This window comes from Eretmochelys imbricata, chromosome 2, assembly GCF_965152235.1.
Source record: "Eretmochelys imbricata isolate rEreImb1 chromosome 2, rEreImb1.hap1, whole genome shotgun sequence".
In the NCBI taxonomy this organism is placed as follows: Eukaryota; Metazoa; Chordata; order Testudines; family Cheloniidae; genus Eretmochelys; species Eretmochelys imbricata.
In genome coordinates this window covers 193,312,658-193,329,893 of record NC_135573.1, presented here as the reverse complement: position 1 = coordinate 193,329,893, position 17,236 = coordinate 193,312,658, and the positions used below count along the sequence as shown (strand labels likewise).

At 43.8% G+C, this 17,236-nt stretch overlaps 1 protein-coding gene across 3 annotated transcripts in view; it reads left to right on the top strand.

Annotated features, from left to right (window-relative positions):
- Nucleotides 1-17,236, top strand: part of ANO10 (anoctamin 10) — a 286,449-nt gene that overhangs the window by 71,009 nt on the left and 198,204 nt on the right. For all 3 annotated transcript variants that reach the window (XM_077811221.1, XM_077811220.1, XM_077811222.1), the window contains 2 exons: nt 5,994-6,068; nt 7,539-7,721. In XM_077811221.1, coding sequence (XP_077667347.1) covers nt 5,994-6,068; nt 7,539-7,721 — 258 coding nt within the window. The remainder of the gene's footprint in view (nt 1-5,993; nt 6,069-7,538; nt 7,722-17,236) is intronic.

Sequence of the window (17,236 nt, the reverse complement as noted above, 5' to 3'; positions counted from 1 at the left end):
AGGCGAGAACAGGCATTTTGGGACACCTCCCGGAGGTCAGTCACAGCGGTGTAATCGCCATGGTGTCTGCACTGGCTCTGCAGTGCTGTAGCCCCGGCGCAGAAAGCTCTATGCCTCTCGTTGGGGTGGTTTTTTTGGAGCGCTTCAACTGTGCAGTTTCTGCGCACTAAGTGTGTACACCTCAGGAGTTACAGCACAGAAAGCTGCTTTACTACGCAGAAACTTGCCAGTGTAGACAGGGCCTTTAAGTGTTCGCTGCTTCAAGGCCTTGCTGTGCAACTTACTATAGGTGCTGATCTGTTTTTCTATGTGAGTCACAATAAGATGTGTATATATTTTTAGTTGCTTTTTTAAAGTATACATCTTGTAGCACAAACGATAACGGAATATACTACATGTGGAAATGGCAGAAGTGCTAAATGACTTTTGTTTTAGTTTTCACCAAAAAGGTTAGTAGTGATTGGATGTTTAACATACTGAATGCCAATGAAAATGAGGGAGGATCAGAGACTAAAATAGGGACAGAACAAGTGAAAAATTACTTAGACAAGTTGAATGTCTTCAGGTGACCAGGGTCTGATAAAATACATCCTAGAATGTTCAAGGAGCTGATTGAGGAGATATCTGAGCCATTAGCAATTATCTTTGAAAAGTCCTGGAAGACAGGAGAGATTCTAGAGGACTGGAAAAGGGCAAATATAGTGCCCATCTATAAAAAGGGAATAAAGGACAACCTGGGAAATTAGACCAGTTTGCTTGTTTGTTTGTTTATATGTGGTTTACCATTGAGTGTTCATTTTGAAAAGAGCACATTAACACTCACTTTGAACTTCCTGGCTGTTGTTGTTTTCATTGGTTTCCTAAATCTTGCTTCATGGACTTTTTGGGGGGAAGTATTATTTACAAAACATTCTGGTTGCTCCGGTTTTTGCTGTCGTAAGTGCTATATTACAGTTGCACGTGATCTTTCAGTAATCTCTTTGTTTTCACGAACAAATTTCTCAAAAAATATTCTTTTAGGCTGAAACTTTCCATACCTCTTCTCAGCCCAAAGGTGAATTGTCATTCAAGAGTGTACGTTAAGTCCAGTCAGCCATATTTTGTTTATATTTACAAGAACAATAGCACCCCATTCTGTTTTTCCCAGAAACTTTGTGCAAAATAACTTGAACATCTGAATTTTAAATTTGCAGCCTAAGGCCCTGATCCTACTATTGCAGGGATGGGCAAACTTTTTGGCCCGAGGGCCACATCAGCTTTGTGAAAATTTATGGAGGGCCAGGTAGGGAAGGCTGTGCCTCCCCAAACAGCCTGGCTCCTGCCCCCTATCTGCCCCCTCCCACTTCCCGCCCCCTGACTGCCCCCCTCAGAACCCCTGACCCATCCAACGCTCCTTGTCCCCTGACCGCCCCCTCCTGGGACCCCCGCCCCTAACCACCGCCCCGACCCCTATCCACACCCTGACCGCAGACATGGCCCCCGGGATCGCCCCCCAATCCACCCCACCCCCCCGCTGCCTGTCACCTGACTGCCCAGACCCCTATCCACACCCCCACCCTCTGACAGCCCCCCAGGGATTCCTACGCCTATCCCACGTCCCCTGTTTCCCATCCCCTGACAGCCCCCTCCCCCAAACCTCCGCCCCATCCAACTGCTCCCTGTCCCCTGACTGCCCTCCGGGACCCCCTGCCCCTTATCCAACCCCACCCCCCCACACACACACCTCCTTATGATGCTGCTCAGAGCAGCAGGAGCTCGCAACCCTGCCGCCTGGCCTGAGCCAGCCACGCCACTGTCCTGCCCGGCAGGAGTGGTGGGCCAGAGCGCTGGCGGGGCGGTGCGGTGCGCTGAGGCTGCAGAGGAGGGGGAACAGTGGGGGAGGGGCTGGGGGCTAGCCTCCCCTCCTGGGAGCTCAGGGGCCAGATAGGACGGTCCCACGGGCCGTAGTTTGCCCACCTCTGTTCTATTGCCTCTGCATGGCTGAACCCCTATTTCACAGATCATAGTGGGCATTCCCTGGCAGTGTAATGAGAGGAATCTCAGCCTCTGTGCTTTGGATCCCCTGGGGTGTGTGAAACTTCTAGAGCCCCTATCGGTTGCAGCATTGGTTCCTTGTGTGGCCTCCTGGGCACATTTCCTGGGCACTGGCTCTGTCTGTTACACCTCTGGGAAGTGGGGCTGCTCTGCTTACCTGCCCTAGGCCCCCAGGACCGGCACAGACCCCCAAGATACTCCAATTAGTTAAACACACCACTCACCCATAATTCCACTCCAAAGCTTCAGCAAGTCCCTCCGGCAGGCAGCAGTTGTGAAGCAGTCAACACATGTTATACTTTGTACAGACTAACACTTTTATGCTCCTTTATACTTACTCATATAAAGCACAGGAGAGTACGGATCATACAAAACAGTAAACACCAAACACAGGTCCCTATCTCACCTTCCTCACCACTCCAGGACATTCTTTGGGCTGGGGTCTGAGTCCCTTGTGTTGTCCAGGGTCCTTGTGCCATCTTAATTCAGGAAAGCAGACTGGCCCCCCTTGCCCCATGAAGCTGCTACATTCTGGATGACCTCACCCTTCTGGAGCCCCTCACCCAGTTTTTGTGACCTTATTCTCCCTTGTCCTAGGCTTTGGCTTCCTGTCAGCTCATGCTTTTGTGAGGTTTTCTTATTTAAACTCCTTCTGTCACCTGGCCTCTTTTGTTGTCCTCCTGAAAACTTTCTGCTGCTTCTTCACCCCCTTCCCTCCAGCAGGGGTTCTCAAACTTCATTGCACCTTGACCACCTTCTGACAACAAAAATTACTACATGACCCCAGGATGGGGGGACTGAATCCTGAGCCCGCCCCAGCCCCACCATCCTTGGGGGGGGCCCAAAACTGAAGCACGAGCAATGCCACCCTTGGCAGGGGGGGACCCTAAAGCTGAAGCCTGAGCCCTGCTGCCCAGGGTGGTGGGGCTCAGGCTTCAGCTTCGGCCCTAAGCCACAGCAAGTGTAACACCAGCCCTGGTGACCCCATTAAAATGGGGTTGCAACTCACATTGAGGTCCTGACCCACAGTTTGAGAACCACTAAGGAATCGGCTACTGTGTTTTCCAAAGGTTCAGCTATTTTTTGCATAACCTTTGTGAGGTCTAAATACTGTCATTAACCTTAAGTATTTCCCTTTGTACATGTCTGAGGTATATATATACAGGCCCTGTCAGCAGGGTGGCTCTACATACATATAGGCACTCCATATACAGCAATTTTTCATAATACTGTAAAGTTGTATCCATCAGAAATAATAAGTTATGCAGATATAGCCCCACTTCACACCCTACAACTCCATAGATTAGAGCATTGCTGAAGTCAGCTGGTCTATGCACAGACGCAGGGGTCTGTCTGCGTGCATCACAGTGCAGGATCAGGGCTAAAGCCCTCATTGAGGAATAATTACTTATGTTTGAGAAAGGGCAAATAAGTTATAAATCATTGAACATTTTTTGTGCATGCCTATGAAAAATATTAGTGGTTTTTAGTTGTTATAATATACAATTGCATAGTATTGCAGCTAGGTTTTGTGTGTGTGTGTGTGTGTGTGTGTGTGTGTGTGTGTGTGTGTAAATACCTGAGAACTGTAGCTTCCATTCTGTGGAGCTGCATTAAAAAAATTGTTCAATTCAGTAATGCTGTATCTTAAAGATTTTTTTGTTTCATCTTACAAAATTGAATGTTCCTTAAGCAACATTAAATTGTCCAGATTGCTCATATCCAGACTGATCCAAAGCCCACTGAAGTCTTTCTACTGAATGCACTGAGTTTAGGATTAGGCCCATGTTGTATTATTAGGATACTATTTAGATTATTAAATTATGCAACTTTAATATTAAAGTATGTACAACATGGGCAAGGTAACTCTTGCCATGGAACCTTAATATCTTCTATTTCTTGTGTGTTCACATATATGCAGTGTTAACTTTGAATTTAATGTATTAAATACTATATCCTACTTTTTGAAAAGTGGTTCTCACAGCAGAGCAGAGTAAGGCTGACTCCCAGAGTCAAGGATTGGCGTGACATAGCAGATCACTGGTCCAGATAACACCAGGGGAAAGTCACAGTGGGTTGTGGGGTGGTTTTTTTTTTTTTTTTAAATCCAGTTAAAATTTGCTAATTTTGTAGGAGTTCTTCATTTTTCTGGTGAATCACTGCTGTAGCCTAAAATACAACTCTGGTATTTTTGATGGAGGTCACTCTTGTGTTGTTACATTATGCAGCTAGAGATGGCTAGTTTTCGTTGGTTAATGAAAGACTTACCAAAAAGGTATTATCCAAAACCATTGTCTGCCTCATTGTTCATACGAATCTCATTTATGCAGATATAGTTTTGCTTCTACAGCTGTTTGTCAGAAAATGGGAATGTTAGCTATTTTGTGTAATGTAGTGTGCACGAAATAAAATAAATATTGCATATTTTATATTTGTGTGTCCATATATCTAGTTTATATAATAATGTACAATCATATACCTATATGGAACCCTCAGCAGGTTCATTCTCCTGTCTTGCAAAATTTACAGATCATAAATGTTATGGCAGATTGGTACTTACAAATTGCAGAAGGAAGAGAACCTAGGGGGCTCCAGAAGAGGGGTGAAATAAACAGATCGCTCCCTTTGTACCCAAACTCTGCCAGCACTGATGGCAAATAGGATACATGTTTGGCAGGTGGGCAATCTGCTGGGCAATCCATTGGGAGTTGTATATATATCCAGAAAATGTATCCTCCTTGCCACATATATCCTTTCATTTAAGCAAGGTTCCAAATTCATACGTACAGTTGTCACCCTTTAAAATTCATTCTTATTTTAGAGACAGTACCAATACCAGTGGTATTTCCCGTTTTAAATATGTGGAATATCTGTCAAACTCATGTAATCTTTTAAAACTGATTGAACCTAAAATGCAACTGCTGTATATCTCATGTACATACACCCACTTCTCAATAAAAGGAGTACTTGTGGCACCTTAGAGACTAACAAATTTATATGAGCATAAGCTTTTGAGAGCTACAGCTCACTTCATTGGATGTCCGATGAAGTGAGCTGTAGCTCACGAAAGCTTATGCTCAAATAAATTTGTTAGTCTCTAAGGTGCCACAAGCACTCTTTTTTCTTTTTGCGAATACAGACTAACACGGCTGCTACTCTGAAACCACTTCTCAATGAATCATCCAGCAGATATATATTTATAACGGATTTCCAACACTGTGACATAACTTAAAGAAACATCGTCATCTTAGTTTAGAACCAAAATTTGTCCTTCAGATCTCTCCTCAAGACCTGCTATTATTGTTGTGCCTATGTGAAACTCCCAACTGATTAAAGCTATGTAGATGGCTGTAGGGATTTCTAATGTTTATCTGCTATATTTGTTTACTTACATTTTATAAGTTTAATAGAGATGTGCATATATGCCATGAATCAGGAAAGCATGTAAGCTTTTCTGAATAGGAATGCTTCCCTGAAAAGCTTTAAAAAAAAGAAAAAAAAGCCAAAAGCTGGCATTTATAACAACATGCTCTTATTCTTGTTTCTTCGTCTTTTCCCTTCACTTCTCCTTTTGAGTTGTTTATTATTCTCCTTTGTTGTGTCTGGGACAGAAGCTACCTTCTTAATCTGTTTGTACATCGCCATAACTGACTGGAGCTTCTAGGAATTAGCACTTTGAGAACAGGCTCAGATTTTCAAGGTAACCTAAAGTGAAACTGAGCCATCTAGTTTCACTGAGGAAAATGCAAAAGTAAATGCCATAGGCGTTGAAAAGTAGGTTAGAAAATCTAAGCTGTTAGTAATACAGGTACTGAACTTTGTAAATGAAGAATTTTTATCTGAACAATAATTCTTTAATTGAATTAGCTGTTATGTTGGGTGCTATTTTTTGATCATAGTCTACATTTGCTCTCCTGAGCTTACTTTTCAATAATACTGTTTACATTTTTTCTTTGCAGTTCAACTTTTTAAACTGCTTTGCCTCCCTCTTCTACATTGCTTTTGTCCTTTTTGATATGAAACTTCTGCGACAGGTGAGTTCTGGAAACTGTAAGATATCTAAGAAATACAGGGTTAGTTGAAATAGGAATTCAGAGGGTTTTTATTGCTTTTTTAATATAGGATATGTGTTCACCCTCTGTTAATAATTTCTGGCAAATCCAGTTATCTGTATTTCAGTGCCTCTAATATATTTACAAAGTCATAACAATATTAAAGAGGCACAAATAAAACCTACAAATAAGAAAATATTTTCAAACAATTTGACCTACAAAGGAGAAAAAGGTGGGTGGGAGGTTAATATCTTTTTGATATATAAACAAGGCCTGAAACCTTTTTTCTCTTGCCTTTTTTTTTTTTTTGTTATGCATTAGACTTTTCAAATCTTGTCTGCATTATTTTTCCTGAGGGACTCTGTTGACGACTGGAGAACAGTAGGATTACAACTACCATAAAAACCAAGCATAAGGAAAGAATTGAGGGGAAAATCATTTTTAGTCACATTTTAAAACTCACTCTGTTTTTATTGATATCCATCTAACTTAAATGCATGAAAAATAGGAAGAAAAGATGTTTTTGTTTAAAAATTTAAAAATCTTCGATTTAAGCTGATAACCCTTGAACATGAATTCTCTGCTCCTCCAAGGAGACCTCCAGAAAAACCAGGAAAGACAAGACTTGATATTGCTGATATTTTAATTTAAAAAGCAACTGGAAAAGAAATTAAACAAAACAAAAATAAATCCAAACAAACTTTCAGGTTTTCTTTATACATCATAAAGAACCACAAACATTTTTTTTTCTCTTCGCGGGTAATTTTTTAAATAAGTAAATTAAGCAACAGTTTAAACCTACAAATTAGAAAATGTCTACAGACAGCTTAAAAGCAGAAAGTGAAGAAACAAAGGCCAGTTTTAAAAACTGTTGGTTATAAATACCAGCCTTTGCAGTTGAGGAGCTCCTCCTCACCCAGGTAATGGGAGATTGGACATGGAATGCTAGTCTCATGAATTACAGTGTCACTTAAGATTTTCTTGTGTTTGATATTGTCCTTTGTTTTTCCTGATGTGGTGATTTCTGAGCTGCTTGTCCTTGGAGGTACAAGAATTCCTCCATTTCCCTCTTTTTATTTTCCCAAACTCTAGTTATAGTGACCCTTTGTCTGAAAAGGCCGCAATTTGGCTTGCTTTGGAGCCCATTTAGCTCCGTTATTAGTTTTGTCAGTGGGGTTGTTACACATTGGGAAAGTATTCATTTTCCCCACAAGGGACTGAGTGTACAGCGTGCTCAGCACTTAGTCCCTACCAGCCCCTGGCAAAGACTGGGAATTAGATCTACCTCGTATGTGTTGTGGTATTGCTAGACCACTAGACTGGCCTGAGATTTGCTTTTATTATGATTATAAATAACCATTGACAATGTAATCTAAATGCACAAAATAATAAATAATTTAAAATATATCACAGTTTTGTTAAATAAATATTGTTTTGTTTAATTTTCTTAAGAGCTTGGCTACTCTGCTGATAACTTCACAGATCCTTAATCAATTTGTAGAAGCTTTACTTCCTTACTGGCTCCAAAAGAGACATAATATGAAAGTGAAGAAAAGGGTGTACTCCGTAAAAGTGGATACTGACCTTTCATTATTTGAGCAAGTCAACCTGGAAAAAGAAATGGGCACCTATCTTGTAAGTTGAATATATGCTACTTTGGTAAAACTTTTGAAATTTATTGCTGACAAAAAGGGGCCATATGTTAATTTTAGATGACTGTAATGTAGTGGCTTGTGAAGAGAAAGAACTGTTTTATATTAGAAGGGAATGTGAAGATGTGGTGTAAACATTTTGGGTATTATGCATTAGTCATGATGTGTCCCATACAACACAGAACCCAGAGAAATCTAAATTGCTAACGTAACAACTGCTTCAGTCTGTTCTGTCTCATCATAAAGTAGGATAGTAAGTTGCTGCATCAGAAATACTTGTTCACTTTTTACCAGCAGAGGGTAAAATAGCTTATTAGTCTAAGATATTTTGTGCGAATAGATACTGTAAAAATCATGTTGCAATTTTAAATAAACAAGGAATGATACGAGAATACATTATACTCAATTCTATTAGTGCCTTTGGTACACAATATACTTGTGTCCCCTCTAGGGATATGAATGTTCTAATCATTACCCCTTCATAATTTCCACTGTTAAAAATCAAAGGATATGTCGAGCAGGGTTTCTCAAACTTCATTGCACCGCGACCCCCTTCTGACAACAAAAATTACTACACGATCCCAGGATGGGGGACTGAAGTCTGAACCCTGCTGCCCTTGAAGGTGGGGGTGGAGGGTGGTGGAAGCGGGGCGGCCGAAGCCCGAGCTCCACCACCCCGGGCAGAGGGGACCAACGCCAAAGCCCCAGGGCATCAGCCCCTGGCCGGGGGCCTGTAACCTGAGTCCTGACACCCAGGGCTGAAGCCATTGGCTTCAGCTTCAGACCCGGGTGGTGGGGCTTTTGGGCTTCAGCTTTGGCCCTGGGCCCTAGCAAGCATAAGCCAGCCCTGGCGGTCCCATTAAAATGGGGTCGCAATCCACTTTGGGGTCCTTATCCACATTTTGAGAATGCTGGTCTAGAAGGTGTAACCTATCTCATAATCTAAAACTTCTTTACTTTCTAGTTATTTCAGCCTTTTTCTTGTTCTATGTCCCTGGTTATGCTTACTAAAGATGCATTCATCCCTGCCACCAGCGCAATGATATTCTCCAAAAATACCTGTGCCAGTGATTTCCTGCTCATGAGTCTTTTGCTTCTAACAAAAGCCTATGAAGGAACTCCCATAGTTCACATGTTCTGAGCTGTCAAGGCACTTCACGCACCCTTTTCCTAAAGTCAGTTCCTTTCTAATTGCCTTTGGTAGAGCTACTACTGTAACTTATCAGTACTTTGGCAATTGGTCTGGCTCACAGCATCTCTCAAAATTTGCAGCATTTCTGGGTCTTCCATATCCTTGTTGGTAAGATTCTTAATTAAAGAAAAAAACTTTCTCGAATTCTGGTCCCTATGTGTATTCCACTTTGGGGTATGCATGCACACCATGTGCCTGAGACTGGAGGGTTTTTTCAGCAGGGTCTGTCTGTTGGTGTGTGCCAATGCCATTTGCCTCTTTGTGCTCCAATCTGAGGGCATAAGGGGCAGTTCAGACTAAATGCCTCTCCAGTTCCTTCTCTACCTTTGCATGATCTGAGACAGAACTTCTCCAGTGTCCTCTGACCTTTTTTCTCTTTGAACCAGTAAGTATTGTAAATATTTCATTTTAGGTCATTTAAACAGTTTTTGTTAATTTAGTATAGTATTAGAGTTATATAGTTAGTTAGTATAGTCTGTGGCGGAGGGCCTTTCCCTCATCTTCCATACTAGGTTTATTGTGTCCCAAATCCTGACTTTAAGAACTGTCTCTCCTACTCTTGGGTGTTCCTAGTTTCAGATGACCAGCTGCTGTGTCTATATTGCCTCAGAGAAGCCCTGGTCATTTCCAAGTGCAACTGCCGCTCCTGTCCCAGCCGAACCAAACAGGCAAAGGCAGACAGACTCAAGAAACACCTTATGGAGCATGCTGTGAGTCTGCAGTCTGACCCAGCCTAGACAGCCCCCTCCTTTTACAGTGGCTAGAAGTGCCAAGAAACACACGACCAAGTTCGTATTGGATGTGGAGGGAGGCAGGAGTAGAGATAAGTACTCCCATAAATCTACATATGAGAGTAGAAAACTCTTATGAGTTGGGGAGATGCCCCTGAATTGAGATCATCCCCCTGAGAGGAGAGCCTTTTCTCTAACACCATCTCAGTCAAGAGATGCTCGTGGATCTTTGAAGAGCTGTAAGGAGGTCTCACCAGATCTGCAGGCTCCAAAAGAGAAGATGGTACCAGAGGGCTCAATGCTACCACTGGAACCGAATGAACATAAGCACTGGGACCACCAGACCAAGCAATCAGTGGCACTGTGCAAAGACAATCATATGTTGTTGGCTCTGCCGCACTCCAGCAAGGAAAATAACATACTAAAACCACCTGGTACTCTTCTCCTGATGATGCAAAAAGAGAGAAGCCCTCATCTTTCTGAAACTAAGGAAAGTTTCACATCACTGGAGGGCTTTATTATACTTCCTGATCCGGAGTCTCCTATTATTTCAACTTAGTACTCATCAGGGAAATTTTGACTCCATTGGTTCTGAGTTGGAGTGACAGGAGCCATTTTCTGATCCATTCTACCAATTGGGATCCATCATCATTACTGTCCCAGTGGCATGACTGATACAGGCGGATCCCATGTTTTTGTCTTTGGGAAAGTCAGTTGCAGGTGAAGAACCTGCCTCCCACACTCAGAAACAAGACTTTAGCCTGAATAGAGGATCCAAAACCTCAGGAATCCTTCTCATCCACATACAGTGACATACTGAACCCAGAATAGTAATACCCCATGCCTTGGGGTCCTCTGCAACCTATGTATAAGCCAGAACTCTGGCCATACTGGGGTCCAGGGATTTGTATGCATGGTACTATGAATTGATTCATGGTATGATGAGATAACTGGTTCTGTGGATGAAGGGAAAGCAGTGGACTTGTTATTCCTCGACTTTAGCAAAGCTTTTGACACAGTCTCCCACAGAATTCTTGTCAACAAGTTAAAGTAATATGGGCTGGATGGATGCACTACAAGGTGGGTAGAAAGTTGGTTAGATTGTCGGGCTCAACGGGTAGTGATCAATGGCTCCATGTCTAGTTGGCAGCCGGTATCTAGCGGAGTGCCCCAAGGGTCGGTCCTAGGGCCGGTTTTGTTCAATATCTTCATTAGAAGAATTAGTGGGGGAAGCAAAAGTGGATGGGAATCTGGGAGGCAGTGACCATGAGTTGGTTGAGTTCAGGATCCTGACACAGGGAAGAAAGGTAAGCAGCAGGATACGGACCCTGGACTTCAGGAAAGCAGACTTCGACTCCCTCAGGGAACAGATGGGTAGGATCCCCTGGGGGACTAACATGAAGGGGAAAGGAGTCCAGGAGAGCTGGCTGTATTTCAAGGAATCCCTGTTGAGGTTACAGGGACAAACCATCCCGATGTGTCGAAAGAATAGTAAATATGGCAGGCGACCAACTTGGCTTAACGGTGAAATCCTGGGGGTCTTAAACATAAAAAAGAAGCTTACAAGAAGTGGAAGGTTGGACATATGACCAGGGAAGAGTATAAAAATATTGCTCGGGCATGTAGGAATGAAATCAGGAGGGCCAAATCGCACTTGGAGCTGCAGCTAGCGAGAGATGTCAAGAGTAACAAGAAGGGTTTCTTCAGGTATGTTGGCAACAAGAAGAAAGCCAAGGAAAGTGTGGGCCCCTTAATGAATGAGGGAGGCAACCTAGTGACAGAGGATGTGGAAAAAGCTAATGTACTCAATGCTTTTTTTGCCTCTGTCTTCACGAACAAGGTCAGCTCCCAGACTGCTGTGCTGGGCATCACAACATGGGGAATAGATGGCCAGCCCTCTGTGGAGAAAGAGGTGGTTAGGGACTATTTAGAAAAGCTGGACGTGCACAAGTCCATGGGGCCGGATGAGTTGCATCCGAGAGTGCTAAAGGAACTGGCGGCTGTGATTGCAGAGCCATTGGCCATTATCTTTGAAAACTCGTGGCGAACGGGGGAAGTCCCAGATGACTGGAAAAAGGCTAATGTAGTGCCCATCTTTAAAAAAGGGAAGGAGGAGGATCCTGGGAACTACAGGCCAGTCAGCCTCACCTCAGTCCCCGGAAAAATCATGGAGCAGGTCCTCAAAGAATCAATCCTGAAGCACTTACATGAGAGGAAAGTGCTCAGGAACAGTCAGCATGGATTCACCAAGGGAAGGTCATGCCTGACTAATCTAATCGCCTTCTATGATGAGATTACTGGTTCTGTGGATGAAGGGAAAGCAGTGGATGTATTGTTTCTTGACTTTAGCAAAGCTTTTGACACGGTCTCCCACAGTATTCTTGTCAGCAAGTTAAAGAAGTATGGGCTGGATGAATGCACTATAAGGTGGGTAGAAAGTTGGCTAGATTGTCAGGCTCAACGGGTAGTGATCAATGGCTCCATGTCTAGTTGACAGCCGGTGTCAAGTGGAGTGTCCCAGGGGTCGGTCCTGGGGCCGATTTTGTTCAATATCTTCATAAATGATCTGGAGGATGGTGTGGATTGCGCTCTCAGCAAATTTGCGGATGATACTAAACTGGGAGGAGTGGTAGATATGCTGGAGGGCAGGGATAGGATACAGAGGGACCTAGACAAATTGGAGGATTGGGCCAAAAGAAATCTGATGAGGTTCAATAAGGATAAGTGCAGGGTCCTGCACTTAGGACAGAAGAACCCAATGCACAGCTACAGACTAGGGACCGAATGGCTAGGCAGCAGTTCTGCGGAAAAGGACCTAGGGGTGACACTGGATGAGAAGCTGGATATGAGTCAACAGTGTGCCCTTGTTGCCAAGAAGGCCAATGGCATTTTGGGATGTATAAGTAGGGGCAGTGCCAGCAGATCAAGGGACGTGATCGTTCCCCTCTATTCGACATTGGTGAGGCCTCATCTGGAGTACTGTGTCCAGTTTTGGGCCCCACACTACAAGAAGGATGTGGATAAATTGGAGAGAGTCCAGCAAAGGGCAACAAAAATGATTAGGGGTCTAGAACACATGAGTTATGAGGAGAGGCTGAGGGAACTGGGATTGTTTAGTCTACGGAAGAGAAGAATGAAGGGGGATTTGATAGCTGCTTTTAACTACCTGAAAGGTGGATCCAAAGAGGATGGATCTAGACTATTCTCAGTGATAACAGATGACAGGACAAGGAGTAATGGTCTCAATTTGCAGTGGGGGAGGTTTAAGTTGGATATTAGGAAAACCTTTTTCGCTAGGAGGGTGGTGAAACACTGGAATGCGTTACCTAGGGAGGTGGTGGAATCCCCTTCCTTAGAAGTTTTTAAGGTCAGGCTTGGCAAAGCCCTGGCTGGGATGATTTAGTTGGGATTGGTCCTGCTCTGGACAGGGGGTTGGACTCGATGGCCTCCAGAGGTCCCTTCCAACTCTGTTATTCTATGATTCGCTCACAGGGTGAATCATGCCAGCCATTTCCGCCAAGGGAGGAACCAGTCCTCTCGCAATTACCATCTGAGGAGGAAGAACAACTAGTAGAGATGGATCTGAATATACCACTAGCACTGACAGTGTTTTCATAGTCTCTAGATGAAGCCATGGCACTGGCTTCACCATCTCCACCTGATGATTTCACGTCGTTTCTAGATGTCTTGAGGAGAGTGGCTGACACTCTGCAGATACGATTTGGGAGTTCAAGTAACTCCTCATAAACTTTTTGGTATCCTGAAAGTGAAGGACCAAGCAGTGTCGTTCTTCCAGTCCATGAAGCCATTATGGAGCTAGCTAAACTTATCTGGCACATGCTGGCAACCTGGGCTCCTACCTCTAAAAGAAATGAGAAAAATATTAAGTGCCATCAAGAGATGAGAGTTTTTGTATACCCACCTGACCCCAAACTCCCCAGTTCAGGCCCAGATGGAAAGGAGCAGACAGCACCAGGCCAGATCTCCTCCCTCAAATAGAGGGATATACCTGTTGGGCAGGAAGATCTTTACACCAACCAGCCTGCAATTTAGAATAGCTGAGACACAAGCTCTACTTTCAAAATACAACTTTATTAATTGTTCTAAATTCCAAGGATTTGCAGACAGGAACACAAAGTGCAGTTCCAGGCATTGATTGAGGCAGGAAAGCTGATAGCCAGATCAACCCTGCAGTCTTCTGTAGATGCAGCTGGCAGCATCATGAATCATGGCTTGAGCAATAGTTATGTGCAGAGAGCCATGGCTTCACTCTTTGGATTTCCTTGCAATTTACAAGCCACAAAGGGAGGATCTGCCCTTTGAAGGGAATAATCTCTTCAGTGACAAGACAGACAAGTCTTTGCACTCACTGAAAGACTCAAGGGCAACCCTGTGCGCATTAGAAATTGACAGCCAAGGCCTGAAGAGAGAGAACCACATCCTGCAGACCTCATACAGTGCTCCAAGTCCTTCTTCTGTCAATAGGCATAGGAGCTTCTGACAAAGAAGCAGAATATACAGCGCAGTAAACAAATGCCTCCTCCAACATGCCTTTCCAGTGTCAGCTGCAGATGCCATTCACACTACCCAAGTCTGCTCTTTTATATCAAGTACCCATTTGTCTGTTGTGATGGCCCATTTTTTCCATACTTGGAAGGCCATCATAACAGACAAATGGGAACTTGATATATTACATTCAGGCTACATCACTGGGTTCTTCTGTCTTCCCCCTCCAAAAGTCCCCTTTCTCTTCCCTCTTCAAGGATCCTTCTCACAACAGGATGTTCTCCCAAGAAGCAGTCTCCCTCCTTATTCGAGAAGCCATAGAACCATACCTCTACAACACTGGTGGAAGGTGTTCCACTCAAATTACTTCCCCATACCAAAGAAGAAAGGGGACTGGAGATCCATTTTAGATCGAAGACAACTCAATATCTTTATTTGCAAGATGAAATTTAGAATGGTTACTTTTGGTATCTATCATCCCCTCATTGTCCAGAAGGGATTGGTTCATGGCTGACAATATGAAGGTTGCCTATTTTTACATAGACATCCACCCCTCTCGCAGATAGTTCCTGAGATTCATCATAGAGAATGAACATTTCCAATACAAGTTGCTTCCCTTTGGTCTTCCAACAGCACCAAGGGTAAATTTACCAAAGTTCTCTTGGTCATAGCAGCTCGCTTCCATTGTCATGGGTCATCAGTCTTCCCCAGATTAAACAACTGGCTACTGACAGGGAAATCTTACCAGGAGATGCTTTCAGCAACCAAGCAACTGATCAACCTCCAGCAGTCTGCGCATACACCTAGAAAATTCCACTTTGGTGCCAACTCCAGTCCATAGAATTATAGGAGTAACCCTGGACTTGATTCCAGCCAAAGCATTTCTCCTGCAGGACAGGTTCCAGGCTATCAAACATCTTGCTGTGCAACTCAGGCTGAGCCCACAAATGCAAATCTGCTCCTGTCTCATCCTTCTGGGTCATATACTTGTACTTACATAACCCCATTTGTGAAGTTATGTGTTTGCTATCTACAGGCCAAGTTTTGCTCAGTTTAATTACTAGCCAGAGACGTTATGAACCAACGACTCTCCCTCCCTCAAGAGGTTAGGGCCTCCCTGAGTTGGTGGGAGAATGAGAATCATGTGTGCGAGAGTCCCGTTCTCTCCAACCTGATGACAGAAGACTGTCATCACAGATGCCTCCATGTTTGGCTGGGTTGTTCACGGCACATGGTCAGCAAAAGAAAACAGAATGGACATAAACCATCTTGAACTGAGAGCAGTTTGGGAGGCTTTCAAGCATTTTTTTTTTCATGTTCATATAGTCTTGCCACATTCTAATGATGCTGGACATTATTACCGCTGTGTTGCATATAAACAAATGGGGAGCCATGAGATCCACCTCACTATAATGCTGTGAAACTATGGAACTGGTGAATTCAACATCAGCAGTGCTGCTACCAGAAATAAACACCACCTGGCTGGACAGCCTCAGCAGGTGCTTCTCTCAGGACCATGAGTGGGAACTTCATGACTCAGTAATACAGACAATATTCCATCTGTGGGGGTTCCCCTCCTGTGACTTCTTCGCTTCCTGCAAGAAGAAAAAGTGCCTGAAATATTGCTCGGGGCAAGGGGGTGGGGAGGGGCTTGGGTCAGAACTCCATGGGAGATGTTCTTCTGGTTCACTGGTCAGGACAACTAATGTACGTCTTTCCTCCATCTCCTCAGGACTTGAGGTAACAAGAAGAATCCAGCAGGGCAAGGTGTGATCAGCATGATGCCACTCCTAAGTGGCCCAGGGCAATTCTGGTTTCGTAGCCTTCTTCAGTTGTTAGCTCATCTACCTGTCAACGTTCCAGACCTTCCCAGACCTGTTGACACAACACAAAGGCAGAATCAAGCATTCCAATCCAGACTCACTGCACTGCCAACCTGGTGTTTGCATGAGCATTGAGCTTAGAGAGTAAATGCTTGAGAGATATCCAGAAATGTCCAGGCTATTCTCAACAGTAGTAGAAAGGAGTCTACTAAAATGCAGTTGTGCAGTCAAGTGGAAATGATTTTTCCATGTGGGCTCATAACCAGCACACTTCTTCAGAGGAATCAGACATCCCTGCTATCCTGGACTACCTCCTATCCTTAAAGACCTCAGGACTCTCTCTCAACTCAACATGCATTCACTTTGTAGCTATCAGTACCTGCCATTCCCTGATCAATAAGTACTCAATTTTTGCACATCCTATTACTCTCTGCTTCCTGAAATGCTTGCTTCAGACCATTCCACCTGTAAACAAACCACCTCCAATGTGGGACCTTAATCTTGTCCTATCAATGATCATGAAAACTCCATTTAGCCTCCAGCTTGCTATAGCATCTCTCTATGAAAGTAGCCTTTTTAATAGCCACCACCTCTGTGAGATGGGTGGGAGAGCTAAGAGCCCTTATGGCAGATAAACTATACACAGTTTTACACAAGGATAAGATCATATTGAGACTGCCAACTAAGTTTACTCCCAGGGTGATTTCGGACTTTCACCTCAAACTATTAACTTACATACCTTCTTTCAGAACCATATGCTTCTAATGAAGACGAATGTCTACGTTCCCTGGATAGTCTCAGAGCAGTGATTTTCTATCTGCAGAGGACAAAACTGTTCTGAAAGAAAGCTAGGTTATTGTTTTGTTTAGCAGAATAGATGAGAAGTAAAGCTGTAATATCCCAAAGGCTCTCTGAATGGATATCTGGATGCAACTTCCTGTGTTATGAGTTAGCCAACACTAGCTCACCACAAGATGTGAGAGTTCACTCTTTCAGAGCCCAGGCAGCTTCAGTATCTTGTTGAAAGATGTTCACATTGGTAAAACTGGCAAAGCTGCCACGTGGAGCTTGATACATACCTTTTCCAGACACTTAAGCTATAGTTCAGGCCTCGGCAACTGAAGCTTCCCTGGATATTGTTGTGCTCATATTGGCTGTTTTCCCTCTGTTGTCCTCGCATGCACCTCAGTAATAGATACTGCTCCTTGATAACCCACACTGGAATACAAATAGGGACCAGCATTTG